The sequence below is a fragment of the Capsella rubella genome, unplaced genomic scaffold, assembly GCF_000375325.1.
Source record: "Capsella rubella cultivar Monte Gargano unplaced genomic scaffold, Caprub1_0 scaffold_8, whole genome shotgun sequence".
NCBI classification, from domain to species: Eukaryota; Viridiplantae; Streptophyta; class Magnoliopsida; order Brassicales; family Brassicaceae; genus Capsella; species Capsella rubella.
In genome coordinates, this window is record NW_006238916.1 from 5,084,476 (window position 1) to 5,101,508 (window position 17,033).

Here is a 17,033-nt window from a genome sequence, read left to right on the forward strand (position 1 = left end):
TTAATATCAACATGACTTAACATCAATAAAATTTATATACAATTTTTAATTTGTGTTAAAATGATTATCATCATGTTAAAATTGGGTTTATAACTGTTTTAGGGACAACGCTTAGCCTGCTCAAATTTCCGAGTTTGAGAATAGCAGATTTTTGATGAAATGATTATCAACCTACTAAAATTTCCAATTTCAAATATTTCGAGAGGAAAAGAATCATTCCTCTTTTTAATTATATATTAACAAAGAAAACAAATTCTCAACAAAATTAGTTTAATAATATTTTTAATATATAAAAAATATATTTAATTTATTCATATATATAGATTTCATTTTTATGATATATTTTATATTTTAAAATTAGAATTGACATGTGTTAACATTTTACTGATAATAATTAACACTTATCATGATCATGTTAATGACCTATCCAATTCTAACCATCCATTTTAATCCAACAGCTATGATAACATCTAGGAGACAAGTTGGTCACTGAGAAATAGAATCAATATAAAAATGGTGGTAAAAATACTTTGTATATAAAATTCTAAAGAATAAAGTATATTTATACAACTCTCCCCAACAACCCCACAAATAATAATAATAATAATAAATGACTTTGTTTCTAGTTTTTTTTTTCTCAAATTGTATTTGTATGTTGCAACTTGTAATATTATGCAAACAACCAACATTATTAAACTCAAGTACTCAACTCAGCTAAGTTTAAATGAAGCAACCAAAGGAAACTTAGTGCAATTACAATCTGATGTAATTAAAATCTAATGAGAAATTATTATCAAGAAACAACACAAGATTATGCCAAGAATGTAATAAATCAATGGTCCAATAACCACCAATAAACTCTACTGAAAACTTCTCAACTCTAATGTGTAACTTTGTAAGTCTCACTGTATTACAAATGTGTCGCTATTGCATATACATGCCTCACTCTCAATAAGGAACCTGTAACTCTATAAGAAGTAAGTAAAGCTGATTGCTGCATTGCTTCCTAAATCTCTGAATTCAACTTCAGAATGGGTTACTCGTGGATGTGATTGACGCCCTGATTTTTTTGACAATGCTCAGAATTATTTCATATCATAGTAACGAGATGCCGAGCCGTAAAAAGACAGTATAGAATATAGATCAGTTTCATGTGACTAACCAAGCCTGCTTGCATCTAATTGCTTCTTCCCGAACTCTCCGTTTTGGATCATCGAGGGACTTTGCGATTGCTTTTAAAACCTTTAAGTTGAGATTTCAAAGTCATGAGACGCATTTCATACTCTTTTAACATACTAAAAATCTGCGTTCTTGATCTTTTGACTAACCTGTCTTCTGAAAGGATAGATTCTTCTATGCGGCAATTCCAACAGCGTAGCAAGACACTGAATCGCTGTCTCCCTAACAACCTGCATACAGTTTATTTGTTACCATTAGATGCTGATACTTGTGGTCAATAAATCAATTCCATTGAAATCAGATGCTACTGAAAGGAAATTTATTGCTTACCAATAGATGCGGATATGATGTAAGCTTAACTAGGCATTCAATGATTATATGTGCATTATCTTCGGCAGACTGTTGTCCTGCAAACAGTTTAACAGTTAATGGGCAATAAGAAAACTGTTGTTTCTCATGAGAAAAGAATGAATCTGAAATTCGTTTTTGATGTTTAGTAGCCACTGAATCACTCAGCCACCTGATCATAGCCAATAAAATCATTACCATATTTTCATTCTTTAGGTGCTGGCGCAAGAAAATTAAAAGCCTATAAGAAGTGTTTCGTCTTCGACAATTAAAGCAAGTTTGATATACTGTAATAAGCTTTGGCATTCCAGTATCTAACTTTTCTTACCTTTAGTATCAGTAAGCGTTCCAGATAAAACCAGTAACAAACTGAAGAGAGTTTCTTTCTCCACAGAGTCGACGCTTAAAACAGACAAGCCTTCCAGTATCATCGGTTGTAGCTGCATAGACCAACGAAAGATAAGAAAGTGTTTCTAAAGGTACAAAATACAAAATCTATATGAATGCTTACCTTTTTGGTGTTGTCCAATATGACCGTTACTGGAACATTGGATATGACATGCGCAAGAGCCACATGCAACATTTTTCTGAAACAATGACGAAACCAGTCAGATAAAATCAAAAAATTAAAATTTACAATAAACTGGAACTTGCTTAATTATGATGAGCATTTGAAACGTGATGCAACAAAGAAGCCTAAACAGTATGACTTTATGTGCTAGCTACACCTAGCCAAAATTAAACTAGCAATCTTCAAGAGGTCTTCTTATTGTTCCAAAAAAGAACACTAGTAAGGTTCTTGTAGGTGCAGTTACATTCTTTCTACGGAAATGACCAAATCTTTTTTTATGGAAGAGTAGTAGAACCAATCAGATAACTTCATATAACAGAGTAACAATACTTATATACTTAAAGATTGTATACCTCGATAGTGGAGTCTGAGAATTCATAATCAAAGACTCCAAAATGGGAATTATTATAGAGAAAAACCGCTGCTTATAGAGTGGCCGTATGACTGCATGAAATTTTCTGTTCAGACACACTTCAGAATCAGACATTAGTATGGAGAATGCATCTGCTGCATGTTTCATGGCAGAAGGATGAAGAGCATGCCCGGAAGAATTCGTGGATTTTAAGCACTCCACTAGTACCAGAGCTATTTCATTGACTCTTTTATCACCCCGCATGAGTAAACCTTTCCCAATCCATGCTAGTCCTGTGATAGCATGGGTTTGAAGCTCCAGCGAACCACAGAAACCTAAACATATCTTTGATAAGGTTGCCTCACTTCCACATGTAGTTTTACCAGATCCATTAGAAGAAACCATTTTTCCCGATGCAAATTCTGCGTGAAATATTATATCACATGCTTCTTCCAAAGAACAATCGCTTGTGATAGATGTTCCGCCGGTACCTCGTCCCAATTTGTTAACAATTGACCCCAACGCTTGAGCTGCTGGAATATAACCCTTATAAAGTGAGACCAAACACAGACGTATAAGTGATTTTGCATCTGGAATGTATGCTGCGGGAGATGCAGCTATGATAACTGATGCATATAGTGAAAGCATCAATTCATCCCTAGTGGACAGGTCACGTTGTAGACCCTCTAAGGCAGAAAAGGTCAAAGGTATAGACTCCATAGCTGCAAGTGTGCTTGACGTGACCACACTATAAGCTTTTTGGATTATACTGTTCTGTGAATCTACCAAAGCGATTCCAACAATTTGCCCCATTGTTGTCATTGCCGCCTCAACAAACTCCTGTTGTAGAAGGGGAATTAAATTCATACCGTAAATTCATAACATTCACATTAGATAAATCAAAGCTACTTTAAAGATAAATCAAACCGAGCAGCGAGCACTTACCCTACCATTAAAATCACAACTGAAAACTCCACAGGATTCAAATTGGTTCCACATACTGATAGCAAAATGTACCAAAAATTTCTCGAGACCATCTATCTCGGCCACACTATTTGAGATCAAAACAAAATACCACAAGTCAAAGGACTGATACGAATTGACATGCAAAAAAGGAACGAAGAATATTGATCTTGACAGACAGAAGGTATAGAAAAAAACAATCTCCAATCAGATGAAAAACAGTGAAGCCATACACATGAATGCACCACATATAGTTTCTAAGTTTTCATCCTCTGAACGGTAAAACTTGCAAATGAATAAAATACGGCTAAGATCGCATCTTTGTAAAATACTAATATTTATCATATTTTCTCCTCTCACAAAGTAATTATAGTTATCATCTCTAGTTTATGGAATAGTAGAAAAGACTTTTGCTATTCTATTGCTTGTTGGTTTCCATGTGTTTATTATAAACACTCTCTGTTAGGTTAATGTGACATCTACTGAGTTAGAAGGGATTGACGAAGGCCAATAACACATTAAACCTTAACAGAGAGCCTAAATACTCTACTGAAGTATGGTAGAGATTAAAATGGAAACTAACAAGCAAGGCATGTACCCTAGTATCATCCAGAACTTTTTGTTTTCTACAAACAGCTGAAATTCTAACACACACGCTGGCAAAGCTAGATTATTTATGAGGTATAAGAAATTTAAGAAAAGTTTGGATACCGTGGAAGCAATTTGTTGGTTAAACACCTCAGGAGCTGAGAGCAATTGTCAATTGACTTGAAGTTGCCATTGACCTGACAAGTGTTATCCAAATAGTAGTTAGATACAAGGAAGCTCTCGATCCCTTGCTTGTTGGAGACAGAAACAGTCTGGCCATAATAGCAAGCTCTTAACATCGAGCTGGAGATAGAAACAGTTAGCTAGAATATAGATGAAAACTTTATGATCGCGAGTCATGGAGGAAACACATACATAGAAATCAGACAAACTGGAACAAAAAGCTTCTTCCAATCCCAGAACCATTTTCTCAACATACTTTGGCCCAGTGGAGCAAACTTCTGAAGTTGCTTCTAATATCATTGGATATGGAAGACCACATTGACTAGAACAGGCCAATGAGACCAAATTGTTGACAACTATACTCATGTAGCAGATAGCCTTGTCAGTCTCATGATACCGATCAATAAATGAGCCGATGCAGACAAGTGCTTTCAACGCCAGTTCCCACACCATTGGTTTACCACTCTTGGATGTGATGATTGATGTTAAGGTCATCAAAATCTTCTCGAATTCGGATCTCGAAACAGGAGAAGACCCACCCCAAAACATACCCATAGTCAGCAAACCCTTTACTGCATTGATTCAAAAAAAAAAAAAATAGGATTCAGTATTACATTAAAGTAGCACGAGTTCCCTTTATTAAACTAGAGGCAAGGGCAAGAACATCAAAGTAACCACAAGCATTCACCTCCAAAATATACATCCGCAACAGAATCATCACCAGAGCTGTATACTGCAGAAGCAAACACCTGGATCAATGGAACTGAGAAGCTTTTCACTGTAGAGCACCATGATTCCTGTGCACATTCAGGAGTTGGAGAACATTTCTCAAAATCCAGGATAAGATCTTTTGATGCTGCAAGAAGTTCGATGCAAAGATGAAGACCTCCATGGTAGAGTCTGGTAGAGACCGTAGAGTTTCCGTTTTGAACAATATCGCCATTAGAAGTTTTCTCTACGATTCCTAGGGTATTCATAAGGCGGAAGAAAAAGGATTGAAAAATTATATTGCATGACTGAACCGAAGCTTTGGCAGAAACAGACAGTATCTGACTGATAACGAGAACCTCCTGTTTGGTTATGTCAGGCATTTCTTTATACTGAGGGTATCTAGAGATGGTATCAAATACCGTGTTTATACGTATATCATCAACGACTAAACCTAAAAAGGAGATATCTTGCTTAACAAGCCTCTGAAGAAGGCTAGCAGCTTCACTGTGAATCTCATTCATTTCAAACCCTGGAGTAGTGATGGATTCTAGAGCAAAGGACAAGTGTGCCCCAGTGGAAGAATAAAATGTATCTTTCAAAGCGGACCAAAGACCTTCATAGTGCTTCTTCATTCTGTCAACTCCATACTTCATAGTGCAATCTTTCAGACATTTCAAAGAATCAACCTAGACAGATTTGAGTGGAACAAAATAACTACACTTATCCAACATCCAGAGTGGCATATAATCTAGATGTGTTAGAACAGAAACTACATGTTAAACACACCTTTGCGATAGGTAGAGAAGAAGAAAGCTTTTCAAGAAGCAATGGAATAGCATAAGGCTCAAAAAGAGGTGTCGAAGAGATAGCCAACTGCAATATTGAACAACGTACATCAGTGAATTCATAATTCCTCCATTTAAACCTAATACCTTTTCATTCATGCTTGCAACTGAAAGGCATACTTAGTTAGAATTAGAAAGCAAAATTAACTTTTCTATCTTCAAAACTAAAGAAAAGAGAAAGATTTATAAGATCAAAATTTACAGAAATGCAAAATAGTTTATCTGTCAAATCTTCACACCATTTTCTAAGGGTCTATAACCTTTTTCTTTTTAAAGAACTCTTAACCAGAATAATCAAACTTAATATTTAACCTTTAGAACATAAACAATTGAGCCACAATAAGAGCATAAACTTTATGCACATCATGAATATTGACAAGATGCTCACCATTAGTCCCCTTGAGAGGTCCTCTCTTCTAATATTAGCTTCATCGTCTTTTGCCTAACAACCCCAAAGAAAGCACACTAAACAGCTTAGTGAAAGAAAGAGAACCCCATCTATATATCAATCATAGAAAGGATAGGCTTTAAACTCACATGCGTAAAATGAAGTGGGAAATAGCAACCAAAAACCTCAAAAAGATCAGATGCCTCAGAAGCAAGTGGACCAGAAGGACTGGGGAACAACTGAGCCAAAAGCTCTATTAGATGAAAAGCTACTATTAAGCACTGAGGGTCTTTTTCTCCATCAATGGCTTCACATGTAGCATAAACAAGTAGATTTCCCTAGGAAACGGATAGTCAATAGAATTAGAACAAAGTAAGGAAAGGCCGCGAGTAGATCTAAACAAGAAATAGAAAAAAACAGAAAATTAAGATGAAATTGCATGCATTTTGTCTGTATAGACTAGCTAAACTAGGAAAATTAGGATAACCTGAATGTGACCCTTTTAACAAGCCGAGACCATATAATACACATTTGCATGTTTAGATTCTTATTTGTCTTCCTACTAGGCTGACATAAATAGATTTAAAGAGCCATATACTACATATTTGCATATTGATATAACTATTCAACTTTCCACCAAATTGCCGCAAAATAGATTTGCAAGAAAACATTCATCATACAGTAGATCGAAATTTCAATTCTGAACTGTAATACATATCGGCAAGTAAAGAGTATTAACTAACATACATACCAAAGTCTTCATAGCTTCAGAGTAATGTTGTAGAAGGCACTCCAGAAGTTCAAAACAGAGCTGCAAAGAAAGTAGTACAATAATTCAAGAAAAAAAAAACTTCAGATAACAGATTTACCACTTCATACCTTGCGATCATGCGGTGCTAAAGCTTGCACTTGCACATTCTGTATCATTGACTTCGCCATAGCTTGTGCATCAATGTCAGTAACCACACCAGCTACATCTTTCCTCTTCATTAATGCCAAGCAACCAACAAGCGCCCCACGCAGCGCTCTCCAATCTGCCTGATACAAGTACAACCAAATCATTACATCTCTATGAACAAATAGAATCCAATTTGATAAAATCAAACTACAAAAGCATCACAATCACCAGCTTTTCAGTAAAGAATCCAACGAGAGTATGAACAATAGCATCAGTCAACGGCTTCGCTTTCATAGAATCGAGAATCTCCGCAAGCAGTAGAATCCCTAATAAACAATTAAACACACCAATTCCACAATTCCGTTCGGATTGATACACACAAAACTCACTAAAATCTAAAGCCAATTCGAATTACCTCGTGCTCGAACAACATAATCAGTGGTAGTCAAATACATCTCCATCTCTAAAACCTAAAAATTACACCAATACAGAGATTAACAACACAAGAACACAAGACTAAGGATGAAAAAAGTGAGTGTTGTGATGATAAGTTTTACCAATTGGTTGATAGACAAAGAACCATTCTCCAAAGAAGAAGCAATAGCTTTAAGACTATCATCCTGAGAACGAAAACAAAACCTCCATGAAACTGTTCTTCTAAGTTCAAATACGAGAGAAGAGAGAGAGAGATCAAAACGTACCTGCTCAGTAGGGGAACGAGTAATGTCAACAAAAGTTTCGAGATACTGTGTGAGTTGCTGATTTGGTTCTACCATCCTCGCACGCAGAAGCTTTGAGTAGATGATTTAGGGTTTTGTGATTTCTGAGGAGAGCTTCCACGAGCTCCGACGAGAAGAGGAAAAACTAAAAAGAGCGGCTAAAGGAAGTGTGAGGAGAAGGAGGAGGATGGAGTGGTGTTTCTGTAATTTAGTTGGGTTATAGAGTCTTTTTTCGTAACCAGACTATATATTACGTGGCGAATATACATTGGTGGGCCTGTAACGCTCGCTTATGAGTTTGTGCTTATGAGAATTTGGGCCTGTCACGTCAATTCTAATTTTAAGTGTTGTGTTCGGCTTTGAATTTGAAATGTTTAAAACTATTTTAAATACTTTCTTTTAACAAAACAAAATCTAATTTTATCTTTATTTATTTTTATTAATTATTAATGCATATATGACATGTAATTAATTTAAATTTTTTCTGAATAAAAAATATTTGGTAGTTATATTTTATTGTATCGTTATTTTATATATTTTTTTGTCAACAACTTTCGTATAAAGGAGTCAAATGAGCTAAGAAGAAAGAATATTATTTACATAAAGACAAAGTAGTTGTTCAACACGCATTCGGCATACCAATTTATCCGCCTGAATATTAGAACAATAAAGAACTTTTAATAAAGAGAAAGAAGAAAACACTTTCCTATTTGTAACGCCCGTGTCTGGAAAACCGGGTGGTATCGATTGACACCAAAGAAGGGTGTCGATTAACACTAGTAATTTTTGGTTCGGCAGTTTAAGTTTTAAATCGTCGGTCCAATTGGGATTGGTTTGGGGGAAACCTAGGGCGACTTAAAGGCTTAAGGATTGGCCGTTTTCCTCATTTTAGAGTCCTTTGTCGCTTTGTGAAGGTTGGGACAAAGCAGAGAGTGAGTTTGATTTTTTGGTGCCTTTGAATAAGTTTTTGGAGCGATCAAAGCTTGTTCTTGGTGGTTCAAGGCTATAAAAAGGTAGATCTGTGGTGTTTGGGGTCTGTGGAGGTTGTTTTCACCCTTGCAAGCCCCGTGGTGTTCAAGCCCCTGTTCGTTGCTGTTCTTTCTTGTTTAAGAGGTGAGTGCATGACCAAAGCTTATTTAAGCACTTTTCATCATTGTTTTGGGTGTTTTGATGATTGTTGGATTGATTTCCTTTTTTGTTGGGCTGTTTATGTGATGATCCCTGAGAAACCACTTGGAGACTCGCTCTTACCATGAGGGTGATTTGGAGAGGAAATCCAGTGAGAAAACGCAGCTGGAGCGTCTGCAGAGTGTCGGTGGGTGGGTGTCGCTGCGTCTGCAGAGTGTCGGTGGGTGGGTGTTGCTCGACACCAATGTTTTGTTCCGCGAGGATAGCTTCGACTCGCGAATGGAGTGTCGTGCCCGGTGTCGACCGCAAAGTAGTGGGATGATTGCCTCACGAAGTATTTATGAAATACTTACGCATCTCTTTCCTATGATGCAGGTAAAACAAAAGTGTGATCCGTGGAATCATGTCGAGGAGAGGAGGATGATCTAGTCGCTCATTGGTGTTTTAGATTATGGTTGCATTTGTTAGGGTGTTAGAATGGAATTTAGAAGCATGTTAGGATGATCATGTTCTAGAATAATATTGTTGAACTGCTTGGTTAATGGAAATGTTTTATTGGATTTTGGTTAAGTCTTATGTTGGTTAATTGTTGATTGGTCTGGTTAAATTGATTTAATTAATTAGTCAGTTTAGCTGGTTTGATTTAAATGGGTTAATCTGGTTTGCATGTGTTTAAAAAAAAACGAGATGGGTTCTTTCACTATCTGCTTGGATCTTCTCTAAATATGTCGCGAACGCTGACCATTCTACTGGGGAAGACACCATCTCCACCAAATCTGAATAGTCTGTAAAGAAAGTCACTTCACTTTGGGATGCATCGATCATAATTCATACACTTCATCGCCCACACCAATTCTTCTACCTCCGTATGTAGCGGTGAAAGAATCATTCGTAGATTAGCCGCACCCATTGTTGAGAGACCTCATGGTGAAGTACGTATCTCCTGTAGCACTTACCATTACTTTATAGGGTGATTTACTGAATAACTCACTTTTGAGTTGTGATATACGCTGAAAGTCACTTTATAAGCTTCACCAAATTGTTACACTGTTTGATCCCAATAAAGACGAAATCGGCCTAATAAAGTAAAACAAATAAAGTGAGAAGAAGGAGAAATCGTTGGCACAGTTACGTAGTTAGGATACTTTTTAATTATAAAAATATTGGCTTGGTTTTTCTTTCTCCTCTTTCTCTTTCTTTCTTTTTTTCCTTTTACGTTTTGTTGTTGTCATTTTAAATCGTTAATATAAAAGTTTTCAATTTTGTTTCATACAATATATGCTGATTATTTATTTTCTATATTTTAATATGCATTTTGATATCTCTTATGTTATTTTCTTGGGAATGTTACACGCTAGTACCGTATCTAGGACTTATCCTTCACTTTGACACCCTTTTATGTTTAGGCACCGTTTGTGAGTTACTTTTACACTTCACACACAAAAATTGGACATTTATCCCTCAACATAAAGTAAATTGAAACAATCTCAGACTACACTGGTTACTTTATTATATCTGAAGCTCTATCATTTTCTTCTAATAATTTATCTTCCATCTTCATCTTTAATTTTCTCTCTACTCCAAGCATCCATTTCTCTCTTATCGCTTTATTGTTCATCTTTAATTTTCTCTCTCTATTATATGTTATATTGTCCATGTGTATTCGAAGATAAGTTCATTAACAAGTGGATATCAATTGCAGCATCGTTTATGAACACTTGATATCCACTTGTTCATAAGCAAAACACTAACTGAAGACACTATCAGCAATCAAAAGGTTGTCCATTTGTAGTTGAAAATATGTTCACTAATAAGTGGATATCAATTGTAGTATCATTTATTGGATAAGTAATTACAAGGAAATATAATTGGATAAATGTGTCATAGAGACATTATATATATATGTTGTGATAAAGAGCATACTTTAACAATATAGTATAGTATAGTGATACTAGGATTTTACTACCAGGTACCCTAGAGTATTATCATGTCATTGCAGTACAATAGGTATCAATTCAATCAGGTGTGATGCTAGCAATCAAGATATATCAGAAATGATTAAGTCAAACAAAGCATTAATGATTTTTGGTTTTCAATGATCCTAAACGAACATGTTAAACATGCGATAAATGTAAGGTTGCAAAACATAGACTACCATGCATAAAGTAAAACGTAATGAGTATCAATACTGGCAAGAAGACAGGACAAAACAAGTAAATAGCAAGCAAATAAAACAGAAAGTACAAATGGATAGAAGATCATGAGGATGAGGTTATTGATGTATGTGGAGTATGCTAATCTATTTAGAGTGTTTAACAAACGACAGACGTACTAATCCCTAGATAATGAACATCAAATACTAGTTAATCCAATCTCTTGGCATAAACTATCATGTTTACAACACTTCCTAATCTCAAATCTCTTTGATGAAACATGAAGCAAACAAGCATGAAGAAACAGTCCATTAATGTCAATAAACTTCTTAGGCATCTAATCTCTTAGGCTAAGCAAGTAAATCTCTGGTATTAGTTGTTCGGACATTACATCAAACACTTGGTAGGTGCTGAAATTTCTGGGATCTAATTCCACTTGATCAGAGAAAAATTAGCTATGAATACTCTAATCCATACGGGAACAAACGAATCTAACTTAAACACTCTAGCAAACTAACATTCTCCACCTAATCTATCCCATCCTCAAAAACCCTAACACTACTCAGACACAGAAATCATGGTAAACATCATAAACCCAGAATTCTTCAAAACATGCATAATAATAAAGATTACAGGAAGATAAACGATAATGATCAAAGAACTAAGTGCAAAATCTTAATAATTTTAGAAGAAATCTGAATTACAATTTTCTGGATTGTTTGATGGCTAACAACAAAAACCTAAAGAGAAAAACTCGATCCCTCGGTCAATGCCAAACGAGACCTATTTATAGCAATGTTTGGGAAAACCCTAAAACATAAAACGGCAAAGTAAAAAGCGGTTTAAGAGTTGTAGTGACCATGTTGGTCGAGTGAGTATCTCGAGTGAGCATCTCTCTGCATCATTACGGCTTACTCGACCATGTGCCTCGAGTGAGCATGTCGGATGATATGTGATTTCGTCTGCAACTCCTCTGCTTTGCTCGATCGTATCACTCGGGTGTGTGCATCGAGTGATAGGTGATTCTGCTTCGCATCCCTTCTCCTCACTCGATCGTCTTACTCGATCCACTACTCGATCATGTGCGTCGAGTGACGTATGTTTCTGCAACGTATCTCTGCCACTCACTTGATCATCCCACTCGATCGTATACATGTCGAGTGACACTTGTTCCTCTGCTTTGCTTTGCATGTCTCCTAAGTACCTGAAACACTCAAATATGCAAAATGTATGCAAGATATGCATGATATGCACAAAAAGATGTGAATGCATGCTCAAAAAGTGATGAGATATGACGTATGCTCAAAAACCAACATATACATGTAGAAAGCAATATGATGTTAATCAACAAGTGAATGATGCTAAAAAGATGATGAATACATGCTCAAAAAGTGATGAAACGTAGACTTATCATATAACATATTTTTTAAATGTTTTAATGGTAAAACATATAGTAAATTTGTTCAAGGTTGTAAATAAGACGACGATTTGATGAATGTTTTACATCCAAAATATTTTGGAAACAAGTTGTGAATTCATATTTTAGAAGTGATTACTCGATTACTTAACCCGATAACTTAACCGAAGTAAAGTATATGCGGGATCGATCACAAGGAGTAAGGGTACACTAAAGACTTGCGAGACTCGTTATCAGCTAAAGCGGACAGACTTGTTGTTTGGTTTTCAGTTTTTGTAAATAAAAATGCAAATAAAGAGATTAAACTTATGAAATTAAGACATTGGACATCATGGTATTTTCAGAGAATCAATGATTAACAAATAAAAGCAATAAGGAATTCAAACTTGAAGAACCGTTCTTGAACATGAACATAAATTTAGACTAATTCTCTCTCAAGACATTAATCACTAAATTTAACTACTCAATTACTAAACTCTCATTTGTAATTTCGTAGACCAAATTCACATTATCAAACAGGTTCATTTGGTTCACAAAGCATTCTAACATCAACTCTCGCAAGTTAGAAATACAATGCTCAATTTACATTCATTCAGGCATTTTATCGAACATCTCTGAAACACATAAAAGCCTAAGTTTGAGAACATGTAAATTGAAGAACCTAATGATTTAAGAATTCCCTAAGACATCTAATCCATCAAATCATTGAATCTCCTACTTAGAACCCTAAAAATCAATTGAAGAACTACTTACACATAGCAATTAAAACAAAGCAAATAGATTTTAAAGGAAACATGATTCAATAGATTAGAATAAGAAAAAGGTTTAGAAATCTTCTCCAAATTGTCAAAGAGGATCAATCTCTATCCCAGATGTTGCTTACAAGTCTAAAACTCAGAAAACTGCTGTAAAGAAAAGCGTAGAACGAAAAACAGGTCTTTTTGGGTTTTAATACCCATTACATAAGAAAATAGAAGTTAATTCCGGTTAAGGAAACCGAAATTGGAATGGACCGGTCGGTCTGAAAGATGGACCGATCGGTCGTTTGGCTCCTGGTCTTGTCCGAGTGAAAGGATCGATCGGTCCACGGTGAGGAACGATCGATCTCTGCGCTCTGATCATGGCCGAGTAAATGGATTGATCAATCCATTGTGGGAATCGATCGATCGTCTCGCTCCTGGAATGTGCCGTCCGTTTGGATCGATCGGTTTGGTGGTGGACTGATCGGTCCATGCTCTGCATCAGCTAAAGTTCACCTTCCTTGCCCGAAAGTGGTCCAAAACGCGCCAATTCCACTCCAACCGCTTATCTCCTGCTGAAGACTCAAAACACGACTCGAAAGACACAAAAGACGGACTAAAACATGATAAATGACTCAAAATGGACATAAAAGAAAGGGTGAAAAACTCTAAAAACACTGTATATCAAGGAGAATTTTTAAAATTACGTTTATCAATTGGAAATAGTAAGAATAGTATTGTATATGTTGCTCTCACAGGTATCAAGAGCGTGAGGGGTGTTATGGAGTAAAGTCTCACATCGGTATTTGGAGAACATATCAAATAATATATACGGTTTGGACCAATCTACTCACTGCCCATTGGTTTTGTGTTAGGGTATGTACATCGGCGTATATAGCCGATGTCCCAACTAATAAACGATTTAAATTTAAATGTTAATACGTCGAAAAAGCTAGAAACGTTCTCTAAAACGGGACGAATGAAGCGAGTCCTTCCTCTGACGTGTCAACTTCTGATAGGTGGTTGGGTAAGTGAAGATTGAAATTATTTTCGGGGTCTCTTGGTTTTCTTTTTTCCTCTTCTTCTCTTTCTCTCGACTCTCTCTCTCTCTCTCTCTCTCGCGACCAAAGGCGATTTGCAAAGCGATTCAAGGTGGTCTCGAGTATCCGGCGTTTGGAAGCGGTAATCATTATCGTCGCCGTCAAATTAATCTTCTGGGCAAAGGAAAACCCAATCCTCCCGCATATGAAACTCTAATCGGTAAGATCTACATATCCGAAAACCCTAATCTGGGGATTTCTTTTGATTATCCATGGATCTTCTCAGTATAGATGATTTATATTAAGTTTTTATGGTATTTGGCATGTATTATTGACTGAATCGTTGGGTATAGAATTCGATTAGGGTTTATTTATTTAGATTCGATTTTTGGATCTAGGGTTATTCATATAATGGTTTGGTTCCGATTTTCGATTTTGTCATTTGAAACTGTTAGAGTGTTTATTTGACTATGAGTATGCTTTGCTTTCCTTAATGTATCTCACCAAGTTGTTCACATGTTATGTTTGATGGAATTTGTTTTGTTTATGTTTAGATTTGTATTGATGAATTGGTTTGTTGTATTCATGAAGGTGAGGGGAAGCAGAAGAACTGAAAAGCACCAATTTCGTCCACATTTCAAGGTAAAACAGTTAATCCCATTTTACCATTTGCAACTCTGATATCATTGAGGATGTTCAAAGTGATATGATTGTTCTTTGGTAGTTAAGTTTAGTGCTTGTGGTTTTCTTGTGAAACTGTAATAGTTAGGCTTGTTCTCTGCTCTAGTCATGTTGTTTGCGTGTAATAGCAAGTGTGGCTCATAGAGTGATAGAAATTGTTTTAGTTAGAAAGGTGTTTGCTTAAGTGTTTTAGTTACCCTTGTTGTTTGGTTGATGTATTAGAAAGGTTTTTCTCTAATAGTTATGAATGTTGTTAGATGTATTCATGTTGTCAATGTTTCTTGTTTGCTCTAGTCATCTTGTTTGCGTGTAATAGCAAGTGTGGCTCATAGACTGATACAAATTGTTTTAGTTAGAAAGGTGTTTGCTTAACTGTTTTATGGAGCCTTGTTGTTTGGTTGTTGTATTACAAAGGTGTTTCTGTAATAGTTATGCATGTATTTAGCTGTATTCATGTTGTCAATGTATCTTGTTTGCGTGTAATAGCAAGTGTGGCTCATAGAAGAAAGTGATATAGATAGAAAGTATAAATTGCTGTAAATGGTTCTGTATTTGCTAGCTATCATAATGGCTTTTATTTATTGCATGTGTACTACCTACTTAGGCTTCTTGTTTGCTGTACTGAAGTTTTTTTTAAGTTAAATAATCTGCTAAAGTTAAATATAAAGCTTTTGATTAGACATATGTACTTAGAAGGTTATGAGAGTTATTACTTTGTAGCATCCTTCTCTCTTCTCCACCCTCATCTATCTCACTTATTAATCTTCATAGTTTCCTTCTCTGTTCTACACCATCTTCTATCACTTCTCTTTTTCAAACCAATTACCACCCAAAGCTTTCTATACTTATCTTTCTTTCTTTCTTTTTTTCTTTCTTTCTTTCTTTCTTTCTTTCATTATTCCCTTCTCTTTCATCAAACCTTTCTTTCTTTCTATCATTATTCCATCTTGATTGTTTTGATATGGATTCTTACAATCCATATCATCAGTCATCTAGTTATCTTGATCTTCTTCACAGTCAACAAGAAGGTAAAAATGTGGAAAACTCTTCATATGAGAGTTTTCCTCATGCCTTCAATCTTGCTTCAGACCAAAATCTGAACTTCTCTCAACCTTTCGATGGCACCCCTGTTTCTCAAGAAACACCTAAAAATCGCAAAGAGAGGAAGAAATGGAACCCGGCTGATGATGAAGTCCTCATTAGTGCTTGGCTTAACACTTCTAAGGATAACATCATTGGGAATCAACAGAAGTCTAGTTGCTTTTGGAAGAGGGTGGGGGAGTATTATGCAGCTTTTCCCACTTCCACATAGAGCGGTCAACAGGCCCTGAAGGTAAACTGTAAGCGGAGGTGGCATAAGCTAAATGACTTTGTAAACAAGTTATGTGGGGCATATGCAACTGCTGAGAGGCAAAACAGTTCAGGACATTCACAGAATGATATCCTTAAGGTGGCCCATGAGATATATCATTCTGACCACAAGTAAAAGTTCACAATGGAACATTGTTGGTGTATGCTCAGGTTTGAACAGAAGTGGCTGTCTCTAAACACTATCAACACTACCAAACCTAAAGGGACAACAAAGAGGAAGCCAGTTGAAGAAGCATCACAATCCGCAACAAGCAATGTTCAAGTCTGTGATGAAAGACCTGAAGGTGTGAAGGCTGCAAAGGCCAAAAGGAGTAGTGCTCAAGGGAAGGCTCTAGCTGATTATAAGAGCATGTGGGAAATCACGAAAGAGGAGATGGCTGAAACTGAAAAACTTCAAAAGCTTGCTATCTTAGAGACACTTCTTGCTAAAAAGGATCCTCTTAGTGTAGCTGATCAAGCTATCAAGGAAAAAATAGTGTCTCAGTATTTCTGAGACTTTATGTTTTAGTATTCTTTTTATGTTTGTTTCATTACTCGGCTTTTGAACTGTTAGATATATTTGGTTGTTTTGGTTATATTTTGATTATTGTATGATAATTTATGTTTCCTTTTGGCTTTTGAAATGTAATCGGCTATTGTGTCACATGTTATATGTATATATGCTTTTTTCAACTTATTCATTGTTTTGATTCTTATGCTTGTATCATGTCTCATTGTTTTGATTCTTGTAGCATGTCTGATTGTATACAAGTGTAACT

At 35.9% G+C, this 17,033-nt stretch overlaps 1 protein-coding gene across 2 annotated transcripts; it reads right to left on the reverse strand.

The window, feature by feature from the left end:
* Nucleotides 1-715: 715 nt before the first annotated feature.
* Nucleotides 716-7,924, reverse strand: LOC17874996 (MMS19 nucleotide excision repair protein homolog). Of its 2 annotated transcripts, XM_023783204.1 has the most exons (20): nucleotides 7,728-7,924; nucleotides 7,584-7,646; nucleotides 7,442-7,496; nucleotides 7,255-7,352; nucleotides 7,008-7,166; nucleotides 6,880-6,939; nucleotides 6,278-6,466; nucleotides 6,129-6,182; nucleotides 5,682-5,768; nucleotides 4,873-5,581; nucleotides 4,377-4,756; nucleotides 4,125-4,198; nucleotides 3,396-3,501; nucleotides 2,452-3,290; nucleotides 2,039-2,114; nucleotides 1,856-1,967; nucleotides 1,510-1,586; nucleotides 1,329-1,409; nucleotides 1,163-1,242; nucleotides 716-1,060 (listed from the first exon to the last, which is right to left on the reverse strand). In XM_023783204.1, the coding sequence occupies exons 1-20, from the start codon at nucleotides 7,800-7,802 to the stop codon at nucleotides 1,027-1,029; spliced, it is 3,408 nt and encodes a 1,135-aa protein (XP_023638972.1). In that variant the 5' UTR covers nucleotides 7,803-7,924; the 3' UTR covers nucleotides 716-1,026. The 2 variants fall into 2 exon arrangements, with proteins under 2 accessions (XP_023638972.1, XP_023638975.1); XM_023783207.1 differs by lacking the exons at nucleotides 7,442-7,496; nucleotides 7,584-7,646; nucleotides 7,728-7,924 and having other exon boundaries at nucleotides 7,008-7,162; nucleotides 7,255-7,347.
* Between the last annotated feature and the right edge of the window lie 9,109 nt (nucleotides 7,925-17,033).